At 44.7% G+C, this 27,500-nt stretch overlaps 1 protein-coding gene across 1 annotated transcript in view; it reads right to left on the reverse strand.

Moving 5' to 3' along the window:
- Window positions 1–27,500, reverse strand: part of LOC311248141 (muscle, skeletal receptor tyrosine protein kinase-like) — a gene marked incomplete at both ends in the record, with an annotated part of 115,451 nt that overhangs the window by 53,884 nt on the left and 34,067 nt on the right. The window contains 4 exons of the mRNA XM_084339081.1: window positions 3,873–4,014; window positions 10,384–10,511; window positions 16,187–16,338; window positions 19,910–20,036. Coding sequence (XP_084195207.1) covers window positions 3,873–4,014; window positions 10,384–10,511; window positions 16,187–16,338; window positions 19,910–20,036 — 549 coding nt within the window. The remainder of the gene's footprint in view (window positions 1–3,872; window positions 4,015–10,383; window positions 10,512–16,186; window positions 16,339–19,909; window positions 20,037–27,500) is intronic.

Consider the following 27,500-nt stretch of genomic DNA (forward strand, 5'->3'; position numbering starts at 1 on the left):
CATGACAGTGCTAATTTGGGTGACGCCATTTTGGATCCTATTGATGTTGTTTTGAGTGACACCGTTTTGGATCCTGACCATGTTATTTTTTGTGGCGCCATTTTGAGTGGTGATCCAAATGTTTTTGTGATTGATGAGATGTTACTGTGTTCCAGAGACGGTGGTCACGTGCCTGTGGCGGTACATCCTGCTCTGGGAGATCATGGTTTAATGTCTGTTCCTGGCCTGCCGGTGTCAGGAGGGTGGGAGATGGGCCCTGTGGTGGTGCCAGGGACGTGTGGAGTGTCTTGTGTTCCTGTTGGCTATCTTGGCTATCCTGTGTGCAATGAGCCTGTCTCTCATATTGATTTCGGTTTAATGCCTATTTTTGACAGGTCGGTATCGGTGGAGCGGCCTGTTAAGGTAAAGTTTTTGTTTTGTGTTGATCTGTTGGTGGGTGGTTTGGCTTCTAGGCCTTGTGCCTCAGTAGGGGCTGAGTGGGGTTTAGTTGCCCAGCTGTTTCCACTCGCTCCGCTCCATCCAGGCCCGGCTGGGTACATTTTGGTGGGGTCTCGCTTGGGCGGGTATCAGGACGGGGTTGCTAAACGACGGTGTCGAATGTTCCTCAGTAGTTCGACAGGGGCCGACCCGTTATCGCTTTGTGGTAGTGACTCATGGGCTGTGGGTCGCAATTAATTTTTTATGTACAGTTGAGTGTGACTCTTGACCGGAGCTCACACTCAACACAGTACAGGCGCTGCACATGTTGAGTGTGTGGTTGCATTTTTTTTGGGTAAGGTTGGTAAGTATCCCCTTATTTATTTATGTTCATTCTCTTGGTGATGGTTTCTTTGGGCTATAGTTGGGAGAAGAACATAAATCTTCGGTGTGGGGGTGTTACGTATTACTTTCACATGGTGGAGGGATACTTACTGTCTGTGGTGCATATTCACATTGTGGTTAAGTGTGCTGTCACTAATTGGTGGTTTAATTGATACACACTTCTGTTGTTTTTGCTTGTGTTTAAAATGGCCGCTTTTTAATTGATCACAGGTGTGGTGATGAGGCACCACGCCCTACAAATGCAGAGTGCAGGCAGCAGTCAAGTCTCCCCCACTTCACAGGAGATGTCTCAGCTCTCCAGCGTCTCACCTGCTCTCACTATTTTGTTGTACATTCGGCTTGTTCTTCCTTTTGCTTATAGTTTTGTTATTTAACTTTGGAGTCTGGAACACCCAGCTCCCACTATTTCTGTCCATTTAGTTAGTTGTAAATAAATAGTTATTTTTGATAAACTTTTGTCCAGTGTCCTGTGTCCACCACGTCGCATTCAAGGCCTTGACGAGCCATATTTTAGGCTTGAATGTAACAGTTACAATACTGTAAGTACTGTACCGTTTTTGGGGATTTGTACTTTACGTGAGTATTATTAGGTTTGTATACTTGTACTTTTACTCAATTACATTTCAGAGAAGACATTTTTTTTTTACTCCTTACATTTAAAATGCAGACCTACAAAGTACAAAGTAGAAATCTAGCAGGTCCAACCATTTTAATTAGTATATTTGTTTCTCTGGCTGAACTAACGTTAACGTTATTAATCCTGCGGCCGGGCTTTATTTAAAAACAGCCAATCAAATCCCCATCAATGGAAAATTAACCCGCCCACACCCGTGCTGATTGGTCCTTGTGCGAGACTAGAACGCGGGGATCTTTGATTAAACACCTGCTATCAGAAGAATAGACAGTCAGAGTTTCATTCCAGCCTAAACACCAGCTGATGATTACACTAATTGGCTCACCTCTTCAACTAACTCACCTGGTGCAATGTGTAGTTATAATGAAAACTTGGCCGATGGTGGAATGAGTTTGAGACCCCTGGGCCCTCATGCATCAACGTGTTCTACGCACAGATCTGTGCGTAACCCGTGCGTACGATCATTTCTAAGCAAAGAGTGGGATTCATCAATTTCGATTTGAACTTGACTTCGTGCGTACATCTACGCACATTTCAGACCTGGCGTACCTAGCTCCCAGTGGTAGAATATATTATTACAACAAGGAAATGAGCTTCTGTGCATAATAACACTGGATGTTCTGTATGAACCGTAGTTCATTATAGTTCATTGTAAGATAGCAACAGTAGTGTAATTATGGTCAAAACCCTATAAATAGCATTTGGAATAATAGATCTTTCTCTCAGAATGAATGCAGCATGTCATATATGTTACGATGAATTGAAAATGGGGGACCCTGATGTAAAAAAGACGAAAGTCTTTCTCTGGTCTGCATCCCCTTAACAATTGTATGTATTGAGCTGTACTGTACTGTACCCATTCTGCAATCTGTTAATAAAGTTTTCATTCATTCATTCATTCATGGTTTATATAGCGTTATCGGAATATACGGGGTGTAGGCTACTGACTGACTGCGCTCCGCGTAGCTTGATTGATTGATTGATTGAAAAGTTTATTAACAGATTGCAGAATGGGTACAGTACAGTACAGCTCAGTACATACAATTGTTAATTGGGGATGCAGACCAACTTTCGTCTTGTTTACATCAGGGTCCCCCATTTTCAATTCATCATAAATCATAAAGCTCAACTCGTTATTATTTTGCGCACAGACCGCCGAAACACGGGAACGTTTTGATTATATTTAAAAGGCTTTACGTTAAACGAAACAAGTGGAATTTCGAAGCTGTAAGCAGAATAAGTCATATGAATATAGTGTTCTTCCCCCTTTTTACTGTACAAGAAAGAATAGAAAACGCATTGCAATGACACCATGCAGATAGTAGACAGACTATATGATGGGATTCAAGTTCATGTATTGAAAGGCAGGATACATCATACATGCAGTGAGATTCATTGTTCTATGCTCTCGTATTATATTGTTTATATAGGCTACCCAATACTGACATCAAAATAGATTGTAGTATGCCTCTAGAAATCATATGCAGCAGGTAGAAAATTGACGGGAGATCCATCGCGATTTGGAATAGAATTGAGGAGAACTTTAATCCGTGGGTATTAATCAAACAACACGGGAAAAGGCAGTCATATTCCAGCGCGGTCTTTATTAGCCGACAACAAAATAGATGCCTCTAAAAATCATATAGCCAATCGAACACAACTAATAAAGGCATTCATACAGCACGGTTATAATGACACACAACCAGCGCCAAACAGTGGTCAACGAACGGTCTTTATTAGTATTTTGAGCTGTCCAGGCAGAATTGCAGCAATGGTTTTAGGGAGCCGTTGATATCTGACATCACCGTTTACAAGTCCGCCTTTTATTTATCCCATAAATCATAATACGCGATAGTGTCTTCTTGGTTCGACAGCAGTGAATTCTCCGTGGAGTTTCTCGGAGTCCCGCTCGGGTCGGTCCATTATTTCACATCCCATGGGGGGTGTTTCCTCATTTTCATGACCATATATGGATAATCATGCACGAGCATTGACGGTAGAACAAAGTGGTATTCATCAACACGGAGGACCATAGAGCCTGCGTACGCACGTGTGATGAATGCCGACTTCCCTGTGCGTACGCTAGTTCTACATTCCGTGCTTACGTGTGGAAGTAGGTCAAGTTCAAAGTCCACGTTGATGCATGAGGGCCAGGGTCTATCCATTTAAAAAAAAAAAACGTTTTAACTTTTTAGTAGCCTACTTACGTACATTTAAAAGTAGAAACTTTTTGACTTTTACTCAAGTGTGTCTCTAGCCAGATACTCTGACTTTTACTGGAGTAAGATTTTGAGACGGTACCCATACTTTCACTTAAGTATAATTTCTTATAACTTTTTACACCCCTGCCTGTATATTCCAACACTGAGGACAAGAAGGGCATCATGAACATGCTGTGGACGGTCCAGACACCCACCCTGCACCTCGATGGTGACCGGCTTGGAGAAGGCCAGGCCGAAGCTGTTCCGGGCCACGCAGCGGTACTGACCCGCGTCCTGCTTCTGGGTGCTGTGGATCTTCAGCGCCCCGTTCTCCATGACGCTCACGCGCTCGCTCACCTGCCGGAGAAGGACAGTTCACCTTCCTGCTGTTTACTTTAACGCTTTCACTACCACACTACAGAAGGTTAACCTTTCACTACCACACTACAGAAGGTTAGCCTTTCACTACCACACTACAGAAGGTTAACCTTTCACTACCACACTACAGAAGGTTAACCTTTCACTACCACACTACAGAAGGTTAACCTTTCACTACCACACTACAGAAGGTTAACCTTTCACTACCACACTACAGAAGGTTAACCTTTCACTACCACACTACAGAAGGTTAACCTTTCACTACCACACTACAGGAGGTTAACCTTTCACTACCACACTACAGAAGGTTAACCTTTCACTACCACACTACAGAAGGTTAACCTTTCACTACCACACTACAGAAGGTTAACCCTTTCACTACCACACTACAGAAGGTTAACCTTTCACTACCACACTACAGAAGGTTAACCTTTCACTACCACACTACAGAAGGTTAACCTTTCACTACCACACTACAGAAGGTTAACTCTTTCACTACCACACTACAGAAGGTTAACTCTTTCACTACCACACTACAGAAGGTTAACTCTTTCACTGCCACACTACAGAAGGTTAACTCTTTCACTACCACACTACAGAAGGTTAACTCTTTCACTGCCACACTACAGAAGGTTAACTCTTTCACTACCACACTACAGAAGGTTAACTCTTTCACTACCACACTACAGAAGGTTAACTCTTTCACTGCCACACTACAGAAGGTTAACCCTTTCACTACCACACTACAGAAGGTTAACTCTTTCACTACCACACTACAGAAGGTTAACTCTTTCACTGCCACACTACAGAAGGTTAACTCTTTCACTACCACACTACAGAAGGTTAACTCTTTCACTACCACACTACAGAAGGTTAACCTGTCACTATCACACTACAGAAGGTTAACCTGTCACTATCACACTACAGAAGGTTAACCCTTTCACTACCACACTACAGAAGGTTAACCTTTCACTACCACACTACAGAAGGTTAACCTTTCACTACCACACTACAGAAGGTTAACCCTTTCACTACCACACTACAGAAGGTTAACCTTTCACTACCACACTACAGAAGGTTAACCTTTCACTACCACACTACAGAAGGTTAACCTTTCACTACCACACTACAGAAGGTTAACCCTTTCACTACCACACTACAGACGGTTAACCGTTCACTACCACACTACAGAAGGTTAACCCTTTCACTACCACACTACAGAAGGTTAACCTTTCACTACCACACTACAGAAGGTTAACCTTTCACTACCACACTACAGAAGGTTAACCTTTCACTACCACACTACAGAAGGTTAACCTGTCACTACCACACTACAGAAGGTTAACCTTTCACTACCACACTACAGAAGGTTAACCTTTCACTACCACACTACAGAAGGTTAACCTGTCACTACCACACTACAGAAGGTTAACCTTTCACTGCCACACTACAGAAGGTTAACGCATTCACTACCACACTACAGAAGGTTAACCCTTTCACTACCACACTACAGAAGGTTAACCTTTCACTACCACACTACAGAAGGTTAACCTTTCACTACCACACTACAGAAGGTTAACCCTTTCACTACCACACTACAGAAGGTTAACCTTTCACTACCACACTACAGAAGGTTAACGCTTTCACTACCACACTACAGAAGGTTAACGCTTTCACTACCACACTACAGACGGTTAACCTTTCACTACCACACTACAGAAGGTTAACCTTTCACTACCACACTACAGAAGGTTAACCTTTCACTACCACCACACTACAGAAGGTTAACCTTTCACTACCACACTACAGAAGGTTAACCTTTCACTACCACACTACAGAAGGTTAACCTTTCACTACCACACTACATAATGTTAACCTGTCACTACCACACTACAGACGGTTAACCTTTCACTACCACACTACAGAAGGTTAACCTTTCACTACCACACTACAGAAGGTTAAGCTTTCACTACCACACTACAGAAGGTTAACCTTTCACTACCACACTACAGAAGGTTAACCTTTCACTACCACACTACAGAAGGTTAACCTTTCACTGCCACACTACAGAAGGATAACCCTTCACTACCACACTACAGAAGGTTAACCTTTCACTACCACACTACAGAAGGTTAACCCTTTCACTGCCACACTACAGAAGGTTAACCCTTCACTACCACACTACAGACGGTTAACCTTTCACTACCACACTACAGAAGGTTAACCTTTCACTACCACACTACAGAAGGTTAACCTTTCACTACCACACTACAGAAGGTTAACCCTTTCACTACCACACTACAGACGGTTAACCTTTCACTACCACACTACAGAAGGTTAACCCTTTCACTACGACACTACAGAAGGTTAACCTTTCACTACCACACTACAGAAGGTTAACCTTTCACTACCACACTACAGAAGGTTAACCTTTCACTACCACACTACAGAAGGTTAACCTGTCACTACCACACTACAGAAGGTTAACCTTTCACTACCACACTACAGAAGGTTAACCTTTCACTACCACACTACAGAAGGTTAACCTGTCACTACCACACTACAGAAGGTTAACCTTTCACTGCCACACTACAGAAGGTTAACGCATTCACTACCACACTACAGAAGGTTAACCCTTTCACTACCACACTACAGAAGGTTAACCTTTCACTACCACACTACAGAAGGTTAACCTTTCACTACCACACTACAGAAGGTTAACCCTTTCACTACCACACTACAGAAGGTTAACCTTTCACTACCACACTACAGAAGGTTAACGCTTTCACTACCACACTACAGAAGGTTAACGCTTTCACTACCACACTACAGACGGTTAACCTTTCACTACCACACTACAGAAGGTTAACCTTTCACTACCACACTACAGAAGGTTAACCTTTCACTACCACCACACTACAGAAGGTTAACCTTTCACTACCACACTACAGAAGGTTAACCTTTCACTACCACACTACAGAAGGTTAACCTTTCACTACCACACTACATAATGTTAACCTGTCACTACCACACTACAGACGGTTAACCTTTCACTACCACACTACAGAAGGTTAACCTTTCACTACCACACTACAGAAGGTTAAGCTTTCACTACCACACTACAGAAGGTTAACCTTTCACTACCACACTACAGACGGTTAACCTTTCACTAACACACTACAGAAGGTTAACCTTTCACTACCACACTACAGACGGTTAACCTTTCACTACCACACTACAGAAGGATAACCTTTCACTACCACACTACAGAAGGTTAACCTTTCACTACCACACTACAGAAGGTTAACTTTTCACTACCACACTACAGAAGGTTAACCTGTCACTACCACACTACAGACGGTTAACCTTTCACTACCACCACACTACAGAAGGTTAACCCTTTCACTACCACACTACAGAAGGTTAACCTTTCACTACCACACTACAGAAGGTTAACCTTTCACTACCACACTAAATAAGGTTAACCTTTCACTACCACATTACATAAGGTTAACCTTTCACTACCACACTACAGAAGGTTAACCTTTCACTACCACACTACAGAAGGTTAACCCTTTCACTACCACACTACAGATGGTTAACCTTTCACTACTACACTACATAAGGTTAACCTTTCACTACCACACTACAGAAGGTTAACCTTTCACTACCACACTACAGAAGGTTAACCTTTCACTACCACACTACAGAATGTTAACCTTTCACTACCACACTACATAAGGTTAACCTTTCACTACCACACTACAGAAGGTTAACCTTTCACTACCACACTACAGAAGGTTAACCTTTCACTACCACACTACAGAAGGTTAACCTTTCACTACCACACTACAGAAGGTTAACCCTTTCACTACCACACTACAGAAGGTTAACCTTTCACTCCCACACTACAGAAGGTTAACCTTTCACTACCACACTACAGCAGGTTAACCTTTCACTACCACACTACAGAAGGTTAACCGTTCACTACCACACTACAGAAGGTTAACCTTTCACTACCACACTACAGAAGGTTAACCTTTCACTACCACACTACAGAAGGTTAACCTTTCACTACCACACTACAAAGGGTTAACCCTTTCACTACCACACTACAGAAGGTTAACCTTTCACTACCACACTACAGAAGGTTAACCCTTTCACTACCACACTACAGAAGGTTAACCTTTCACTACCACACTACAGAAGGTTAACCTTTCACTACCACACTACAGAAGGTTAACCTTTCACTACCACACTACAGAGGGTTAACCTTTCACTACCACACTACAGAAGGTTAACCTTTCACTACCACACTACAGAAGGTTAACCTTTCACTACCACACCACAGAAGGTTAATCTTTCACTACCACACTGCAGAAGGTTAACCTTTCACTACCACACTACAGAAGGTTAACCTTTCACTACCACACTACAAAAGGTTAACGTTTCACTACCACACTACAAAAGGTTAACCATTTCACTACCACACTACATATGTAACCGTCTGTAGTGTGGTAGTGAAAGGGTTAACCTTATGTAGTGTGGTAGTGAAAGGGTTAACCATTTGTCTTGTGGCAGTGAAAAGGGTTAACCTCCTGTATTGTCGCAGTGAAAGGGTTAACCAGTTGGTAGTGTGGTAGTGAAAGGGTTAATGTGCAGGACAGTGTTTGTTGTATAAGCTACTGACTGAATGACATATAAATTGCTTTGCTATAGCTTCGTATCACAGTCAGGCAAATGAACATATTGACTTTCTGTAGTGTGATAGTGACAGGTTAACCTTCTGTAGTGTGGTAGTGAAAGGTTAACCTTCTGTAGTGTGGTAGTGAAAGGTTAACCTTCTGTAGTGTGGTAGTGAAAGGTTAACCTTCTGTAGTGTGGTAGTGAAAGGTTAACCTTCTGTAGTGTGGTAGTGAAAGGTTAACCTTCTGTAGTGTGGTAGTGAAAGGTTAACCTTCTGTAGTGTGGTAGTGAAAGGTTAACCTTCTGTAGTGTGGTAGTGAAAGGTTAACCTTCTGTAGTGTGGTAGTTAAAGGGTTAACCTTCTGTAGTGTGATAGTGACAGGTTAACCTTCTGTAGTGTGGTAGTGAAAGGTTAACCTTCTGTAGTGTTGTAGTGAAAGGGTTAACCTTCTGTAGTGTGATAGTGACAGGTTAACCTTCTGTAGTGTGGTAGTGAAAGGTTAACCTTCTGTAGTGTGGTAGTGAAAGGGTTAACCTTCTGTAGTGTGATAGTGACAGGTTAACCTTCTGTAGTGTGGTAATGAAAGGTTAACCTTCTGTAGTGTGGTAGTGAAAGGTTAACCTTCTGTAGTGTGGTAGTGAAAGGTTAACCTTCTGTAGTGTGGTAGTGAAAGGTTAACCTTCTGTAGTGTGGTAGTGAAAGGTTAACCTTCTGTAGTGTGGTAGTGAAAGGTTAACCTTCTGTAGTGTGGTAGTGACAGGTTAACCTTATGTAGTGTGGTAGTGAAAGGGTTAACCTTCTGTAGTGTGGTAGTGAAAGGTTAACCTTCTGTAGTGTGGTAGTGAAAGGTTAACCTTCTGTAGTGTGGTAGTGACAGGTTAACCTTCTGTAGTATGGTAGTGACAGGTTAACCTTATGTAGTGTGGTAGTGAAAGGTTAACCTTCTGTAGTGTGGTAGTGAAAGGGTTAACCTTCTGTAGTGTGGTAGTGAAAGGTTAACCTTCTGTAGTGTGATAGTGAAAGGTTAACCTTCTGTAGTGTGGTAGTGAAAGGTTAACCTTCTGTAGTGTGGTAGTGAAAGGGTTAACCTTCTGTAGTGTGGTAGTGAAAGGTTAACCTTCTGTAGTGTGGTAGTGAAAGGTTAACCTTCTGTAGTGTGGTAGTGAAAGGTTAACCTTCTGTAGTGTGGTAGTGAAAGGTTAACCTTCTGTAGTGTGGTAGTGAAAGGTTAACCGTCTGTAGTGTGGTAGTGAAAGGTTAACCTTCTGTAGTGTGATAGTGAAAGGTTAACCTTATGTAGTGTGGTAGTGAAAGGGTTAACCTTCTGTAGTGTGGCTGTGAAAGGGTTAACCCTTTGTTGTGTGGCAGTGAAAGGGTTAACCTTCTGTATTGTGAAAGGATTAACCATTTGGTAGTGTGGTAGTGAAAGGGTTAAACAACTCTTATTTATTTTATTTGTACAAAACACTAAACATAATCTAGCTGTATCGTAGAAAATCGAAAAACTTAAATATTACTATACTACTAAACTGTTACTAAACAGTACTCTACTAAAACTATGCACTTGTTGTTGTTGTTGTTGTTGTTGTTGTTGTTGTTGTTGTTGTTGTTGTTGTTGTTGTTGTTGTTAGTTTTTTTCATATTCAGAATGAAGCAAGGACCTGGATGATGTCGTCATCTTTAAGCCAGGTGATGTCAGGCTTGGGGTTGCCGAGGGAGACGCAGGGAAGCACCACCTTGGACTCCAGAAGCTGGGTGACGTTAGTGGGGTGGCGCTTAATCTGGGGCTCTGAGAGAGAGAGAGAGAGAGAGAGAGAGAGAGAGAGAGAGAGAGAGAGAGAGAGAGAGAGAGAGAGAGAGAGAGAGAGAGAGAGAGAGAGAGGGAGAGAGAGAGACTTTATTTGTAGCACATTTAAAAACAACATGGTTGAACAAAGTGCTTCACAGTAAAAACCATAATATAGTAAAAAACACATAAACACAATACAAAGTACACAGAACTACAAACAACATTACAGCAGCAGACTAATTTTTTTTTAAAGCTAGGGAAAACAATTTTAAGATGGGACTTAAACACTGGGAGCGTTGGGGCCAGCCTAATGTGGGGGGGGGGCAGCTCATTCCACAGTTTGGGGGCTGCAACCGCAAACGCATGGTCCCCCCTTTTTTTTTGCCTGGATTTAGGGACAGCCAGGAGGGACAGCAAGTGTAACGGGGAAGTCCGTGGGTATGTCCACAGTCACGGAAACAGGTGTGTTGACGGGTGACTGTGGCAGTGTGGGCTGGTAAGTTAAACTCACTTCCTCATAACAGGGTTAACAGACGCATAGGTACGGTAGTTAGGAGTGAATTCACTTCTTAGTGCAGCGGCCTGTGTCGTGGGAGCCCCCTGTTCGACTCCCCCTCGGGACATTCTCATTTAACATCGAACACAACCCAGACCAATATGATCCATCACACAAGGAGGGACTGGCCCGCAGACCTCCGAGACCGTGATGGGCTGTAGGGGTGCAGGGTCTCGGTCAGGTAGGGTGGGGGGGGGGGGGGGCAGACCGTGTATTGCTTTATAAGCAAACAGCAGGATCTTAAAATTGACCCTAAACTGCACAGGCAGCCGATGAAGGGAGGCGAGGACAGGAGTGATGTGTGTTTAGTATCTCTGGGGTCTACAGTCTGGTGTGAGTGTGTTTAGTATCTCTGGGGCCTACAGTCTGGTGTGAGTGTGTTTAGTATCTCTGGGGCCTACAGTCTGGTGTGAGTGTGTTTAGTATCTCTGGGGCCTACAGTCTGGTGTGAGTGTGTTTAGTATCTCTGTACAGTCTGGTGTGAGTGTGTTTAGTATCTCTGTACAGTCTGGTGTGAGTGTGTTTAGTATCTCTGTACAGTCTGGTGTGAGTGTGTTTAGTATCTCTGTATAGTCTGGTGTGAGTGTGTTTAGTATCTCTGTACAGTCTGGTGTGAGTGTGTTTAGTATCTCTGTACAGTCTGGTGTGAGTGTGTTTAGTATCTCTGTACAGTCTGGTGTGAGTGTGTTTAGTATCTCTGTACAGTCTGGTGTGAGTGTGTTTAGTATCTCTGTACAGTCTGGTGTGAGTGTGTTTAGTATCTCTGTATAGTCTGGTGTGAGTGTGTTTAGTATCTCTGTACAGTCTGGTGTGAGTGTGTTTAGTATCTCTGTACAGTCTGGTGTGAGTGTGTTTAGTATCTCTGTACAGTCTGGTGTGAGTGTGTTTAGTATCTCTGTACAGTCTGGTGTGAGTGTGTTTAGTATCTCTGTACAGTCTGGTGTGAGTGTGTTTAGTATCTCTGTACAGTCTGGTGTGAGTGTGTTTAGTATCTCTGTACAGTCTGGTGTGAGTGTGTTTAGTATCTCTGTACAGTCTGGTGTGAGTGTGTTTAGTATCTCTGTACAGTCTGGTGTGAGTGTGTTTAGTATCTCTGTACAGTCTGGTGTGAGTGTGTTTAGTATCTCTGTACAGTCTGGTGTGAGTGTGTTTAGTATCTCTGTACAGTCTGGTGTGAGTGTGTTTAGTATCTCTGTACAGTCTGGTGTGAGTGTGTTTAGTATCTCTGTACAGTCTGGTGTGAGTGTGTTTAGTATCTCTGTACAGTCTGGTGTGAGTGTGTTTAGTATCTCTGTACAGTCTGGTGTGAGTGTGTTCAGTATCTCTGTACAGTCTGGTGTGAGTGTGTTTAGTATCTCTGTATAGTCTGGTGTGAGTGTGTTTAGTATCTCTGTACAGTCTGGTGTGAGTGTGTTTAGTATCTCTGTACAGTCTGGTGTGAGTGTGTTTAGTATATCTGTACAGTCTGGTGTGAGTGTGTTTAGTATCTCTGTATAGTCTGGTGTGAGTGTGTTTAGTATCTCTGGGGCCTACAGTCTGGTGTGAGTGTGTTTAGTATCTCTGTATAGTCTGGTGTGAGTGTGTTTAGTATCTCTGTACAGTCTGGTGTGAGTGTGTTTAGTATCTCTGTACAGTCTGGTGTGAGTGTGTTTAGTATCTCTGTACAGTCTGGTGTGAGTGTGTTTAGTATCTCTGTACAGTCTGGTGTGAGTGTGTTTAGTATCTCTGTACAGTCTGGTGTGAGTGTGTTTAGTATCTCTGTACAGTCTGGTGTGAGTGTGTTTAGTATCTCTGTATAGTCTGGTGTGAGTGTGTTTAGTATCTCTGGGGCCTACAGTCTGGTGTGAGTGTGTTTAGTATCTCTGTACAGTCTGGTGTGAGTGTGTTTAGTATCTCTGTACAGTCTGGTGTGAGTGTGTTTAGTATCTCTGTACAGTCTGGTGTGAGTGTGTTTAGTATCTCTGTACAGTCTGGTGTGAGTGTGTTTAGTATCTCTGTACAGTCTGGTGTGAGTGTGTTTAGTATCTCTGGCCTACAGTCTGGTGTGAGTGTGTTTAGTATCTCTGTACAGTCTGGTGTGAGTGTGTTTAGTATCTCTGGGGCCTACAGTCTGGTGTGAGTGTGTTTAGTATCTCTGTATAGTCTGGTGTGAGTGTGTTTAGTATCTCTGTACAGTCTGGTGTGAGTGTGTTTAGTATCTCTGTACAGTCTGGTGTGAGTGTGTTTAGTATCTCTGGGGCCTACAGTCTGGTGTGAGTGTGTTTAGTATCTCTGTACAGTCTGGTGTGAGTGTGTTTAGTATCTCTGTACAGTCTGGTGTGAGTGTGTTTAGTATCTCTGTACAGTCTGGTGTGAGTGTGTTTAGTATCTCTGTACAGTCTGGTGTGAGTGTGTTTAGTATCTCTGGGCCTACAGTCTGGTGTGAGTGTGTTTAGTATCTCTGTACAGTCTGGTGTGAGTGTGTTTAGTATCTCTGTACAGTCTGGTGTGAGTGTGTTTAGTATCTCTGTATAGTCTGGTGTGAGTGTGTTTAGTATCTCTGTACAGTCTGGTGTGAGTGTGTTTAGTATCTCTGTACAGTCTGGTGTGAGTGTGTTTAGTATCTCTGTACAGTCTGGTGTGAGTGTGTTTAGTATCTCTGTATAGTCTGGTGTGAGTGTGTTTAGTATCTCTGTACAGTCTGGTGTGAGTGTGTTTAGTATCTCTGTACAGTCTGGTGTGAGTGTGTTTAGTATCTCTGTACAGTCTGGTGTGAGTGTGTTTAGTATCTCTGTACAGTCTGGTGTGAGTGTGTTTAGTATCTCTGTACAGTCTGGTGTGAGTGTGTTTAGTATCTCTGTATAGTCTGGTGTGAGTGTGTTTAGTATCTCTGTACAGTCTGGTGTGAGTGTGTTTAGTATCTCTGGGGCCTACAGTCTGGTGTGAGTGTGTTTAGTATCTCTGTACAGTCTGGTGTGAGTGTGTTTAGTATCTCTGTACAGTCTGGTGTGAGTGTGTTTAGTATCTCTGTACAGTCTGGTGTGAGTGTGTTTAGTATCTCTGGGGCCTACAGTCTGGTGTGAGTGTGTTTAGTATCTCTGTATAGTCTGGTGTGAGTGTGTTTAGTATCTCTGGGTCCTACAGTCTGGTGTGAGTGTGTTTAGTATCTCTGTATAGTCTGGTGTGAGTGTGTTTAGTATCTCTGTACAGTCTGGTGTGAGTGTGTTTAGTATCTCTGGGTCCTACAGTCTGGTGTGCGTGTGTTTTAGTATCTCTGTACAGTCTGGTGTGAGTGTGTTTAGTATCTCTGTACAGTCTGGTGTGAGTGTGTTTAGTATCTCTGTACAGTCTGGTGTGAGTGTGTTTAGTATCTCTGTACAGTCTGGTGTGAGTGTGTTTAGTATCTCTGGGGCCTACAGTCTGGTGTGAGTGTGTTTAGTATCTCTGTACAGTCTGGTGTGAGTGTGTTTAGTATCTCTGTACAGTCTGGTGTGAGTGTGTTTAGTATCTCTGTACAGTCTGGTGTGAGTGTGTTTAGTATCTCTGTACAGTCTGGTGTGAGTGTGTTTAGTATCTCTGTACAGTCTGGTGTGAGTGTGTTTAGTATCTCTGTACAGGTCTGGTGTGAGTGTGTTTAGTATCTCTGTACAGTCTGGTGTGAGTGTGTTTAGTATCTCTGTATAGTCTGGTGTGAGTGTGTTTAGTATCTCTGTACAGTCTGGTGTGAGTGTGTTTAGTATCTCTGTACAGTCTGGTGTGAGTGTGTTTAGTATCTCTGTACAGTCTGGTGTGAGTGTGTTTAGTATCTCTGTACAGTCTGGTGTGAGTGTGTTTAGTATCTCTGTACAGTCTGGTGTGAGTGTGTTTAGTATCTCTGTATAGTCTGGTGTGAGTGTGTTTAGTATCTCTGTACAGTCTGGTGTGAGTGTGTTTAGTATCTCTGTACAGTCTGGTGTGAGTGTGTTTAGTATCTCTGTACAGTCTGGTGTGAGTGTGTTTAGTATCTCTGTACAGTCTGGTGTGAGTGTGTTTAGTATCTCTGTATAGTCTGGTGTGAGTGTGTTTAGTATCTCTGTACAGTCTGGTGTGAGTGTGTTTAGTATCTCTGTACAGTCTGGTGTGAGTGTGTTTAGTATCTCTGTACAGTCTGGTGTGAGTGTGTTTAGTATCTCTGTACAGTCTGGTGTGAGTGTGTTTAGTATCTCTGTACAGTCTGGTGTGAGTGTGTTTAGTATCTCTGTACAGTCTGGTGTGAGTGTGTTTAGTATCTCTGTACAGTCTGGTGTGAGTGTGTTTAGTATCTCTGTACAGTCTGGTGTGAGTGTGTTTAGTATCTCTGCTACAGTCTGGTGTGAGTGTGTTTAGTATCTCTGGGGCCCTAGTCTGGTGTGAGTGTGTTTAGTATCTCTGGGGCCCCTAGTCTGGTGTGAGTGTGTTTAGTATCTCTGGGGCCTACAGTCTGGTGTGAGTGTGTTTAGTATCTCTGGGCCTACAGTCTGGTGTGAGTGTGTTTAGTATCTCTGGGGCCTACAGTCTGGTGTGAGTGTGTTTAGTATCTCTGGGGCCTACAGTCTGGTGTGAGTGTGGTTTAGTATCTCTGGGCCTACAGTCTGGTGTGAGTGTGTTTAGTATCTCTGGGCCTACAGTCTGGTGTGAGTGTGTTTAGTATCTCTGGGGCCTACAGTCTGGTGTGAGTGTGTTTAGTATCTCTGTACAGTCTGGTGTGAGTGTGTTTAGTATCTCTGGGCCTACAGTCTGGTGTGAGTTGTGTTTAGTATCTCTGTACAGTCTGGTGTGAGTGTGTTTAGTATCTCTGTACAGTCTGGTGTGAGTGTGTTTAGTATCTCTGTACCAGTCTGGTGTGAGTGTGTTTAGTATCTCTGTACAGTCTGGTGTGAGTGGTTTAGTACTCTGGGCCTACAGTCTGGTGTGAGTGTGTTTAGTATCTCTGTACAGTCTGGTGTGAGTGTGTTTAGTATCTCTGGGGCCTACAGTCTGGTGTGAGTGTGTTTAGTATCTCTGGGCCCCTAGTCTGAGTTTCGTTGAGTGTGTTAGTATCTCTGTACCGGTCTGGTGTGAGTGTGTTTAGTATCTCTGGGTCCTACAGTCGTGAGTGGAGGATCATGAGAAGCCAACGTACTCATCTTCAGCTGCAGGGCTCCACAGCTCTTGGCAGGCTGTCCGATCCCGTTGCTGGCCAGGCAACAATACTCTCCATTGTCCGAGTCTCTGACGTGTTGGATGACCAACATCTGACCGCGCTCTCTGGTGATGTACCGGGGGTCATAGTATCTGGTGGAGAGAGGGAGAGAGGGGGAGAGGGAGGGTGGGAAGGAGGGAGGGAGGGAGGGGAGAGAGGGAGAGAGGAGAGAGGAGAGAGGGAGAGAGAGGGTGGGAAGGAGGGAGGGAGGGGAGGGGAGAGAGGGAGAGAGGAGAGAGGGAGAGAGAGGGTGGGAAGGAGGGAGGGAGGGGGAGGGGAGAGAGGGAGAGAGGAGAGAGGGGAGGGTGGGAAGGAGGGAGGGAGGGAGGGGAGAGAGGGAGAGAGGAGAGAGGGAGGAGAAGAGGGTGGGAAGGAGGGAGGGAGGGAGGGGAGAGAGGGAGAGAGGAGAGAGGGAGAGAGAGGGTGGGAAGGGAGGGAGGGAGGGGGAGGGGAGAGAGGGAGAGAGGAGAGAGGGAGAGAGAGGGTGGGAAGGAGGGAGGGAGGGGAGGGGAGAGAGGGGGGGGGTGGGAGAGAGGGAGAGAGAGGGTGGGAAGGAGGGAGGGAGGGGAGGGGAAGGGGAGAGAGGGAGAGAGGGGGAGAGGGAGGGTGGGAAGGAGGGAGGAGGGAGGGGAGAGAGGGAGAGAGGAGAGAGGGAGAGAGAGGGTGGGAAGGAGGGAGGGAGGGGAGGGGAGAGAGGGAGAGAGGAGAGAGGGAGAGAGAGGGTGGGAAGGAGGGAGGGAGGGGAGGGGAGAGAGGGAGAGAGGAGAGAGGGAGAGAGAGGGTGGGAAGGAGGGAGGGAGGGGAGGGGAGAGGGAGAGAGGAGAGAGGGAGGGGTGGGAAGGAGGGAGGGAGGGAGGGGAGGAGAGGGAGAGAGGGAGAGAGGGAGAGAGAGGGTGGGCAGGAGGGAGGGAGGGAGGGGAGAGAGGGAGAGAGGAGAGAGGGAGAGAGAGGGTGGGAAGGAGGGAGGAGGGGAGGGGAGAGAGGGAGAGAGGAGAGAGGGAGAGAGAGGGTGGGAAGGAGGGAGGGAGGGGAGGGGAGAGAGGGGGGGGGGGAGAGGGAGAGAGAGGGTGGGAAGGAGGGAGGGGAGGGGAGGGGAGAGAGGGAGAGAGGAGAGAGGGAGAGAGAGGGTGGGAAGGAGGGAGGGAAGGGGAGGGGAAGAGATGGGGGGTAGGGGGAAGGAGGGAGAGAGAGAGGGGTGGGAAGGAGGGAGAGAGGGGGAGGGTGAGAGGGAGAGAGGGAGGGGGAAGAGGGAGAGAGAGAGAGGTGTGGGACGGAGGGAGAGAGGGGAGGGTGGGAAGGAGGGAGAGAGGGGGAGGGGAGAGAGGGAGGAGAGGGGAGGGGGAAGAGGGAGAGAGAGAGAGGGTGGGAAGGAGGGAGAGAGGGGAGGGAGAAGAGGGAGAGAGGGGAGGGGGAAGAGAGGAGAGAGGAGGGGGAAGAGGGGGGAGGGGAGGGGGAAGAGGGAGAGAGGAGGGGGAAGAGGGGGGAGGGGAGGGGGAAGAGGGAGAGAGGGGTGGGAGAGAGAGGGTGGGAAGGAGGGAGAGAGGGGAGGGGGAAGAGGGAGAGAGGGGAGGGGAGAGAGGGAGAGGGGGAAGAGGGAGAGAGGGGAGGGGAGAGAGGAGAGGGGAGAGAGAGGAGGGAAAGGAGGGAGATAGAGGAGGGGATAGAGGGAGAGAGAGGAGGGGGAAGATGGGGGAGGGGAGGGGGAAGAGGGAGAGAGGGGAGGGGAGAGAGAGGAGGGAAAGGAGGGAGATAGAGGAGGGGAGAGAGGGAGAGAGAGGAGGGGGAAGAGGGGGGAGGGGAGGGGAGAGAGAGGAGGGGAAGGAGGGAGAGAGAGGAGGGAAAGGAGGGAGATAGAGGAGGGGAGAGAGGGGGAGAGGGGAGGGGAAGGAGGGAGATAGAGGAGGGGAGAGAGAGGGGAGGGAACAGAGGGATAGGGGAGGGGAGGGAGAGAGAGGAGAGGAAAGAAGGAGAAAGGGGAGGGGAAGGGGGGAGAGAGGTGGGGAGAAAGAGGGAGACAGGGGAGGGGAAGGAGGGAAGAGAGGGGGGAGAAAGAGGGAACGAGGGGAGGTGAAAGAGGGAGAGTGGGGGGAGAAAGAGGGAGAGAGGGGGCGAGGGGGAGAGAGGGGAGAGAGGGGAGGGGAGAGAGGAGAGGGGAGAGGGGAGAGAGCGAGGCCGAAGATGTTGAGATGCTGTATGTACATTTTCATAAATGTGGTGAATCTGGGATGGTAGGGTACAGTATAGACTACAGTGGATGGTAGGATACAGTATAGACTACAGTGGATGGTAGGATACAGTATAGACTACAGTGGATGGTAGGGTACAGTATAGACTACAGTGGATGGTAGGGTACAGTATAGACTACAGTGGTGGGAGGGTACAGTATAGACTACAGTGGATGGTAGGATACAGTATAGACTACAGTGGATGGTAGGATACAGTATAGACTACAGTGGATGGTAGGATACAGTCTAGACTACAGTGGATGGTAGGATACAGTATAGACTACAGTGGATGGTAGGATACAGTATAGACTACAGTGGATGGTAGGATACAGTATAGACTACAGTGGATGGTAGGATACAGTCTAGACTACAGTGGATGGTAGGATACAGTATAGACTACAGTGGATGGACTACAGTGGATGGTAGACTACAGTGGACTACAGTGGATGGTAGGATACAGTATAGACTACAGTGGTGGGAGGATACAGTATAGACTACAGTGGATGGTAGGATACAGTATAGACTACAGTGGTGGGAGGATACAGTATAGACTACAGTGGATGGTAGGGTACAGTATAGACTACAGTGGTGGGAGGGTACAGTATAGACTACAGTGGTGGGAGGGTACAGTATAGACTACAGTGGTGGGAGGGTGGTTCCACCGTGGTGGAGTGAGGACCGAGAGCAGCCTTCTTCTCTTTGATCATGGCCTTTAAAACTTCTACAGAGTTAAAGAACATGTTGAATAGAATGCGACTTTGAGTGAAAATAACAATTTGAAAATTCGAATCAAGATGTCAATGTCCAAAAAGCAGACAAAAACCTTTGACATATGGAACCATTTCAACAACTTTCTGACAAAGTGACAAATTCATGTTTATGCACTATAGAATGCATCCGAGTAAGAAAAATGTAATTGTATGATATACTGCCGTGTGTATTTTTATGTCAGTGGATTGTGAAGAGGCAAGGAAAGGGGGGGGGGGGGGGGGGGACGTGCTTTTGAGGTCGCAGCCCCTGACCTCTGGAACAGCATCCCCATGTCCATCAGATCTGCCCCCTCCATCGAGTCTTTTAAATCTAAACTCAAAACCCACCTATAGCGCCTGGCTTGTTGACGTGTTGTTCTGTCTAAATGTGCTTTCAAAATACATTTGATTGATTGATACTAGACGTTGGTGCCAGTTCTATTGAAGCAAGTATTACATTTCAAAATATACCAGCTATCTGAGGAAATACATAAACCAATATAGCAAACATTAGCAAGTTAACAATGCAACAAATTGCTGATGATTGTGACATCCGAGGTAATAACCTGTTGAAATGACCATAAACGAGGAGACGGTGATACCATTTAATTCAACTACACTAGTGATGCAGTGACCCTTCCTTCTTTTATAGTTTCCTTGTGAAGAGGTAAGTGGTGATGTGTCATTACGGGATTGGGTGGTTGTTCCTGGTCCAGGTGACATCAGCAGAGGGGCGGGACTCCACCTCACAGATGAAGGTCGCGTTGTGATCCAACAACACATCCACCGTCTCCAACAGAGTGATGATACGAGGAGCTGGGAGGAAGGAAGACGGAGAGCATTACACTTCATCATCATCATCATCATCATCATCATCATCATCATCATCATCATCATCATCATCATCATCATCATCATCATCACCATCATCACCACCATCATCATCATCATCACCATCATCACCACCATCATCATCATCACCACCATCGCTTCTCAGAAAACAACAGAGCGTCACCTGTGTGACGGGAATCCGACCGTGCTCAGATCCGAGGGGGATAATAATAAATTATAAAACAAATAATTGCAAATGGAATGCCGGTTACCATGGAACCTCGACAGCTTTAGTAGATACAGTAGATGCAGAGACGTGTGGCTGTTTATAGTATCTTACAATAGATAGATAGATGGATAGATAGATAGATAGATAGATAGATGGATGGATGGATGGATGGATGGATGGATGGATGGATGGATGGATGGATGGATGGATGGATGGATGGATGGATGGATGGATGGATGGATGGATGGATGGATGGATGGATGGATAGATAGATAGATAGATAGATAGATAGATAGATAGATAGATAGATAGATAGATAGATAGATAGATAGATAGATAGATAGATAGATAGATAGATAGATAGATAGATAGATAGATAGATAGATGTATCTATTCTATTCACATAATATGCTTACTACATGTATCTATTGCTATGTCCGCCCATCACAAACACGTAAACTGTCTAACGCCTGTCCTGTCTCCCTGTCTCCCTGTGAGTGGATGTCTATTGTCTCGTGGTGATGACCGGAGTGCTGGACGTCCCGTGGTGATGGCCGGGAGGATGCGACCCTCTCTACGCTGCCCCCCATACCTCAAATGGATCTGTCATCAGCTCTATTTTAAATTTTTCAAAATGTTCTTATGTACGCCAGTTGCTATTGCATGTACTTATTTGTGTTTCATTATACACGTATGTGTACATGCTTACCAACTGTTCACCTGTTTTATTGCAACACTACCATCACCGACATCTAAGAAGGGAGATCCCCCTCTGAACAGCCCTTCTAAGGTTTCTCTCCTCCATATTGCCTGTGGTGCTTTTTTCCTATTGCTAGGTTTTAGTGAGTTTTTCCTTACCTTCGCGTGGGGTACGTCTGGGAGCGTTGCATTTATTTATTTTACATTTTATTTTGGATTTCCTGGTGTTTTTGTCTTTGTTCTTGATTTATTGTGATGTTTCTTCTTGACTTGTTTAAAGAAGACGTGTCCGGCCCATGGGGACATTAACGTGTGTTGTCGGGCCTTACAAATACATTTGATTTGGTTTGATTTGATTCATACCTCATCTGTCTTTTGACCATCCAATGAACTGCTTGCTGAATGTAGGCAACAACAAATAGGCTATTTATATCACGATGACCTTAGCAAACAACATCTCTGAACGTCCGGAGCCAGAATATGCAGGGCAATAAACTCCACGGGAGAGAGATTCTATGTGATCCATGTGTTCTGGATGAGTGATGAGTACAGTCAAACCTTGTTTATACAAACCTTGTGAGTTCTGAACAGACCGGCTCAACCAACCAGCCAGATATTAATGTGTCTGGTTTGATTTTACCCCCTAAATGTGTGATTTCACCTGGCTGTTGCATCTGAAACCACGTTATGTCATGTAGAAAACACAGCGAGATATTGAACGCACTACCCAAAGCTGTAAAGGAATGTGAATCACTACCCACCTTCAAAACCACTCTCAAAGAACACCTACGGGAGACTGCAATTCGAAACTGGCCCCTGTAAATGTCCTAACCCAACCCCCTCCAATGTACAGTAAATGACCAAGTATGGTTTTGTCAATATTCCAATGTACAGTTTTACTTGTACAGTTGTACAGTGTCCCCCACCCACCCCTCTTACCCAACCCCCCCACCCGACCCACCCCACCCACCAAACCACCTCCTATGTACAGTCCCCCCCCACCCCACCTACCCAACCTCGTCCAATGTACAATATGTGTCAAATATATGTCAAATGTATATACTCTCTTTTCTAGACTCTTTTTGTATCACAAACAGTACTGTATTTGCAAATCTGGTATGTCATAAATGTATATATGTAGCAGTACTGTCTATCTGTATGTCGTGTATGTCATATATGTTATGATGAATTGAAAATGGGGGACCCTGATGTAAACAAGACTAAAGTCTTTCTCTGGTCTGCATCCCCTTAACAATTGTGTGTATTGAGCCGTACTGTATTGTACCCATTCTGCAATCTGTTAATAAAGTTTTCAATCAATCAATCAATTAATACTGGGAAGAGTTGGGGTAATATCATTATTTACTGAATGATTATAAGGTTACAAGGTGTATCAGGTCGATTGAAGTTTGCATGTTGCAAATTTGTGTGTTTTCATTTATTTTTACAATTGTATTTACTATCATTTACATCATCAAAAGGGACAGAGATGAAGAATATACCTTAAAAAAAAGAAAAATACAAAGGATTTGACCTATTACATAGATATATTTCAAGTTCTGAGAACCAGGTTCCCATGTTTACATAGGTTAAAAGAAAAGAAAGGGTCAGATTTGTTGAGGAATCCATTTTGGTTGCCCCAAACAATAGCTTTTAACTCACACCTAGGTGAGAGGCAAGTGGCTACGGTCTTCACCTTCAAGCCCCCACCCCTCTCTACACTGGTGAGGCCATGTCCAGACTAAAACGATTTTGGTTGTTTTAGGCAAAGTATTTGATCGTTTGCACCGTTCTGCCACACGGAACTGCGTTCTGGCAGCCTGAAGACGATACTTTCTGATACCAGCGCTCCCAGAGTGTGCAATTCTGAAGACGCCTGAAGACGCCCCCCATTGCGTCACCATCTTTACAAGCGATACGCGTCTTCTCCTGAACCGATGACGCGATAGCCCACCTCTCTCCCTTACCCTGCATGTGAAAACATCACAACAATGACATGTACAGCTATTGAGCTGGATCAGGCTTTTACAGCTTTACATGTGCTGTGCTCTCTCTATCTGTCTGAAGCGGAGTTCTGCTGTTCACACTCCCGACCGAGGCGCACACACATGCTCACACGCATCTCCCTTAATCCGCATGCAAACCCAGACAAAAAAAAGAAACATGATACATATATGTCCTGTCTAGAAGTGTTTATTAAACACCGGGAGTTATTATTAAACAACAATGGCATCAATGGCTATTGAGCTTGATCGGGAGGCTACTGTGATGCAATACACGATACTAACTAGAGATTAGCGTCACATAGCTGGCCTTTTTCTGAAAACCCAAACACATATTGTTCCATAGCATACCCCTTCAGTTGATCATGACAAATCCTCTCTTACCTTGACAACAAGATACAAGATACAAGATACTTCACAAACAGATTAAAGCCTCCATAATTTTGTAAATAAAGCTGTAGCCAGCCAGCTAGCATTGATGCTATTCAAAATGCTATCCACATTAGATAAATAGCTAACCAACTAAATACAATAGACAGTGGTATCCTGAGGTAACGTTAAATACAGACAACGTTTGCTAGTCGAAATGACTGGACACACACAGGGACAAGTTAAACATCAATCAATAAATGTATTCCAACAGGTAGTTTGAGCTGCATGTGAGTCTTTCTCTCCTCTCCTTTGGAAACGAATGACGTCACGTTAGCTCGAAAAGCACAGAACCGGCCGACACAAGTTAAGCTGCTAGCAACAGACACTATAACACTTCCGGTCTGGGGTTTTCAAAATAAAAGAAACAGGAAAGACATTTATTTTGTAAATTTGTGGCATGAACTTATTATCTTGAGACGTTTTCGTTTTTACGGAAACCTTAAAACGAAACGAAAACGAAAATAGATCAAAATCGTTTTAGTCTGGACAAGGCCTCAAGCTCAGTGTCACTCCCAGCAGCCACGATGAGAGCACGCCTCTTAGCCAAAGCTCATTAACCCTTTCACTGTGACAATAGTTCAAGTTTTCACGTTTGTTTTTATTTGTCACATATAATGTACAACATGTACTTTACAGTGAAAGGTTCTGGATGAGCCCCCTGAGACTGTGCTCCATACAGTAAACAGTTTCATACAGGTTAACCCTTTCACTGCCACACAACAAATGGTTAACCCTTTCACAACCACACTAAGAGTGTGGTAGTGAAAGGTTAACCTTCGGTAGTATGGTAGTGAAAGGGTTAACCTATATGTACTTTGTACTCTTGACCTATATTGATCACGAAGGTCCGATAATCGATGAGTCCGGTTCCACCGCAGAAGCGACCTTGCAATGTATACTTTACTAAATAAAAGACCCTTCATGTTTTTTATTAAAGCATAATCTCAATAAACCCAACATTTCAGTTTAACGCGTGGGGTCTGGATGAGTGAGGATGAGCGAGGACGAGCGATCCCAAGGACAGGGCGTGGTTTCTGGACGTGTCGTGATCCGGCACAACAGCAGTCCTCCGGTGATCCCAGAGTGTCACGGAACACAGCTGCGTCTCCTCAGTCCAACCGTGACGTTCCTGGCGTTCCCACTTCTTCGGGTCTGAGTCAGTGGTTTCAGTCAGTCAGCGTTCGGCTGCCATTGTTTATCGGTGGAATTCAGGGTTTATCCAGGGGTTTAAAAAGTACCCAGAAATTATACTTAAGTGAAAGTATGGGTACCGTCTAAAAATCATACTCCAGTAAAAGTCAGAGTATCTGGCTAAAAACACACTGGAGTAAAAGTAAAAAAGTTTCTACTTTTAAATGTAGGCCTACAAGTACTAAAAAGTCAAAGTAAAAACTTTTTTCTGACTGTCTTCTGATAGCAGGTGTTTAATCAAAGATCCCCACTTTCTAGTCTTGCACAAGGACCAATCAGCATGGGTGTGGGCGGGTTCATTTTCCATTGATGGGGAATGTTTTTTTTTTAATGTTTTTAAATAATGTGCGGCCGCAGGATTAATAACATTAACATTAGTTCGGCCAGAGAAACAAATATACTAATTAAAACTGTTGGACCTGCGAGATTTGTACTTTGTAGGTCTGCATTTTAAATGTAAGGAGTAAAAAGTATGTTTTCTTTCTCTGAAATGTAATTGAGTAAAAGTACAAGTATACAAACCTAATAATACTTGAGTAAAGTACAAATCCACAAAAACAGTAGTACAATTACTCAAGTACTTTACACCCCTGGAATCACATCAGAGACGTTTGTGGGGTTTTGCTAAAACTTTGAACGAGCTGAGGACAGCGAAGTGAGGGGGGGGGGGGGGTGGACGGGGAGAGGCTGTTTATTAGTGGAAGCAGATCAGAGGCTTCTGGGGTTTTGCTACAGTTCCGTATGAACCGCATCAGAGAGGAGGAGAGGAGGAGAGGAGGAGAGGAGGAGAGGAGGAGAGGAGGAGAGGCATGAAGAAAGGGGAGAGGGGAAGAAGAGAGGATATATGATATATGTGGTTATTGCTGGAATCATGTCAGAATCATGACGACCTTTGATGGGTTGTTAAAAAAAACTATTGTATAAGCTGAGAGGACGAGACGAGAAGAGAGAAGAGGAGAGCGGAGGAGAGGAGATAAGAGGAGAGGAGAGCAGAGGAGAGGGGAGGAGAGGAGAGAAGAAGAGAGCAGAGAAGAGAAGAGAGGAGAGAAGAAGAGAGCAGAGAAGAGAATAGAGGAGAGAAGAGGAGAGGAGAGAGGAGAGCAGATAAGAGGAGAGAAGAGAGGAGAGAAGAGGAGAGCAGATAAGAGAAGAGAGGAGAGAAGAAGAGAGCAGAGAAGAGAATAGAGGAGAGAAGAGGAGAGCAGAGAGGAGAGCAGATAAGAGGAGAGAAGAGAGGAGAGAAGAGGAGAGCAGAGAGGAGAGCAGATAAGAGGAGAGAAGAGAGGAGAGAAGAGGAGAGCAGAGAGGAGAGCAGATAAGAGAAGAAGATAAGATAAGAGAGGAGAGGAGAGAAGAGGATATAAGAGAAGAGAAGGGTAAGCAAAGAGAGAGCAGAAGATGAGAGGAGAGGAGAGAAGGGGAGAGAAGAGAAGATACAATTAGAGGAGAGAAGAGGAGAGCAGAGAGGAGAGCAGAGGAGAGGAGAAAAGAGAAGAGGAGAGAAGTGCAGAGAAGAGAAGAGAAGAGGAGAGAAGAGCAGAGGAAAGAAGAGAAGAGAGGAGAGGAGAGAAGAGGATATAAGAGAAGATACAATTAGAGGAGAGAAGAGGAGAGGAGAGAAGAGGAGAGGAGAAAAGAGAAGAGGAGAGAAGTGCAGAGAAGAGAAGAGGAGAGGAGAGAAGAGCAGAGGAAAGAAGAGAAGAGAGGAGAGGACAGAGGAGGCGAAGAGAGGAGACAGGAGGAGAGAGGAGCGAGGGGAGGAGAGAGGGGAGGAGAGAGGGGAGGAGAGGGGCGAGACGGGAGGAGAGAGGAGAGAGGGGAGGAGAGGAGAGGAGAGCCGGATGAAGAAATTAGGATGAAAGGGGAATATATTTTTTTTTACTCTTGTGAAACAAATATTTCTCAAGTTGGAATTCTTAACCCCACTCACACACGCTGGCCTTTTTCCCTTTTTTTCTTCTCATGAACGGGTGACTTGAGGACAGCTACTGCTGAGCAAACTGATACCCGCTCACAGTCAAACTAAGGTCAAAACATCACAGTCAGGGTCATCCTGAACTACGCCACACACCACATCATTGGCCTACTGTAAGTGCCAACCAACAACCTTTGTCATATGTCACACATCTTTCTCTCTCCATTTAGTATATACTATGAAATATAACATTGATACCACTTATGTCAATAAAGAGGTACTCTTTCCGATGATCTAATCGTTTCCCTAAAGCCTGAATCAACAGTCCCAATTCCAGATTGTATTCTGACCTGAAGTTACCTGAAGTCCTTTAAATACATTAGAGTACTTTACCTTGCATATGGGGCAGCATTATGAGCTACTATAATAGACCACATTCCTGGGTGCATATGACACCACTTCTTGATTGACAGCATTATCTAAGCAGCAGTGTAAAACATACAGACATCAACCTCTTCCTCTTCCTCTGGCCCCAAAACATGATTAAAAACTCTTTCATCCCACATGCCACATGCCATTGCATTGCCCTGATACATTCTTAGATTAACATTTTAACCGTGCTCTGCTCCTGTTTTTTTTCCGTTTATCTTTTTGCCTATGTACAGTATTGGGTCAGTATCTATCTATCTATCTATCTATCTATCTATCTATCTATCTATCTATCTATCTATCTATCTATCTATCTATCTATCTATCTATCTATCTATATATCTATCTATCTATCTATCTATCTATCTATCTATCTATCTATCTATCTATCTATCTATCTATCTATCTATCTATCTATCTATCTATCTATCTATCTATCTATCTATCTATCTATCGATCTATCGATCTATCTATCTATCTATCTATCTGTCACGATCCTAGGCCCGGTCCTGGTGGAACGGGGCAGGATGGGAACATTGGGCAGTGCTCTC

Source organism: Notolepis coatsorum (assembly GCF_963971535.1).
Source record: "Notolepis coatsorum genome assembly, contig: SCAFFOLD_412, whole genome shotgun sequence".
In the NCBI taxonomy this organism is placed as follows: Eukaryota; Metazoa; Chordata; class Actinopteri; order Aulopiformes; family Paralepididae; genus Notolepis; species Notolepis coatsorum.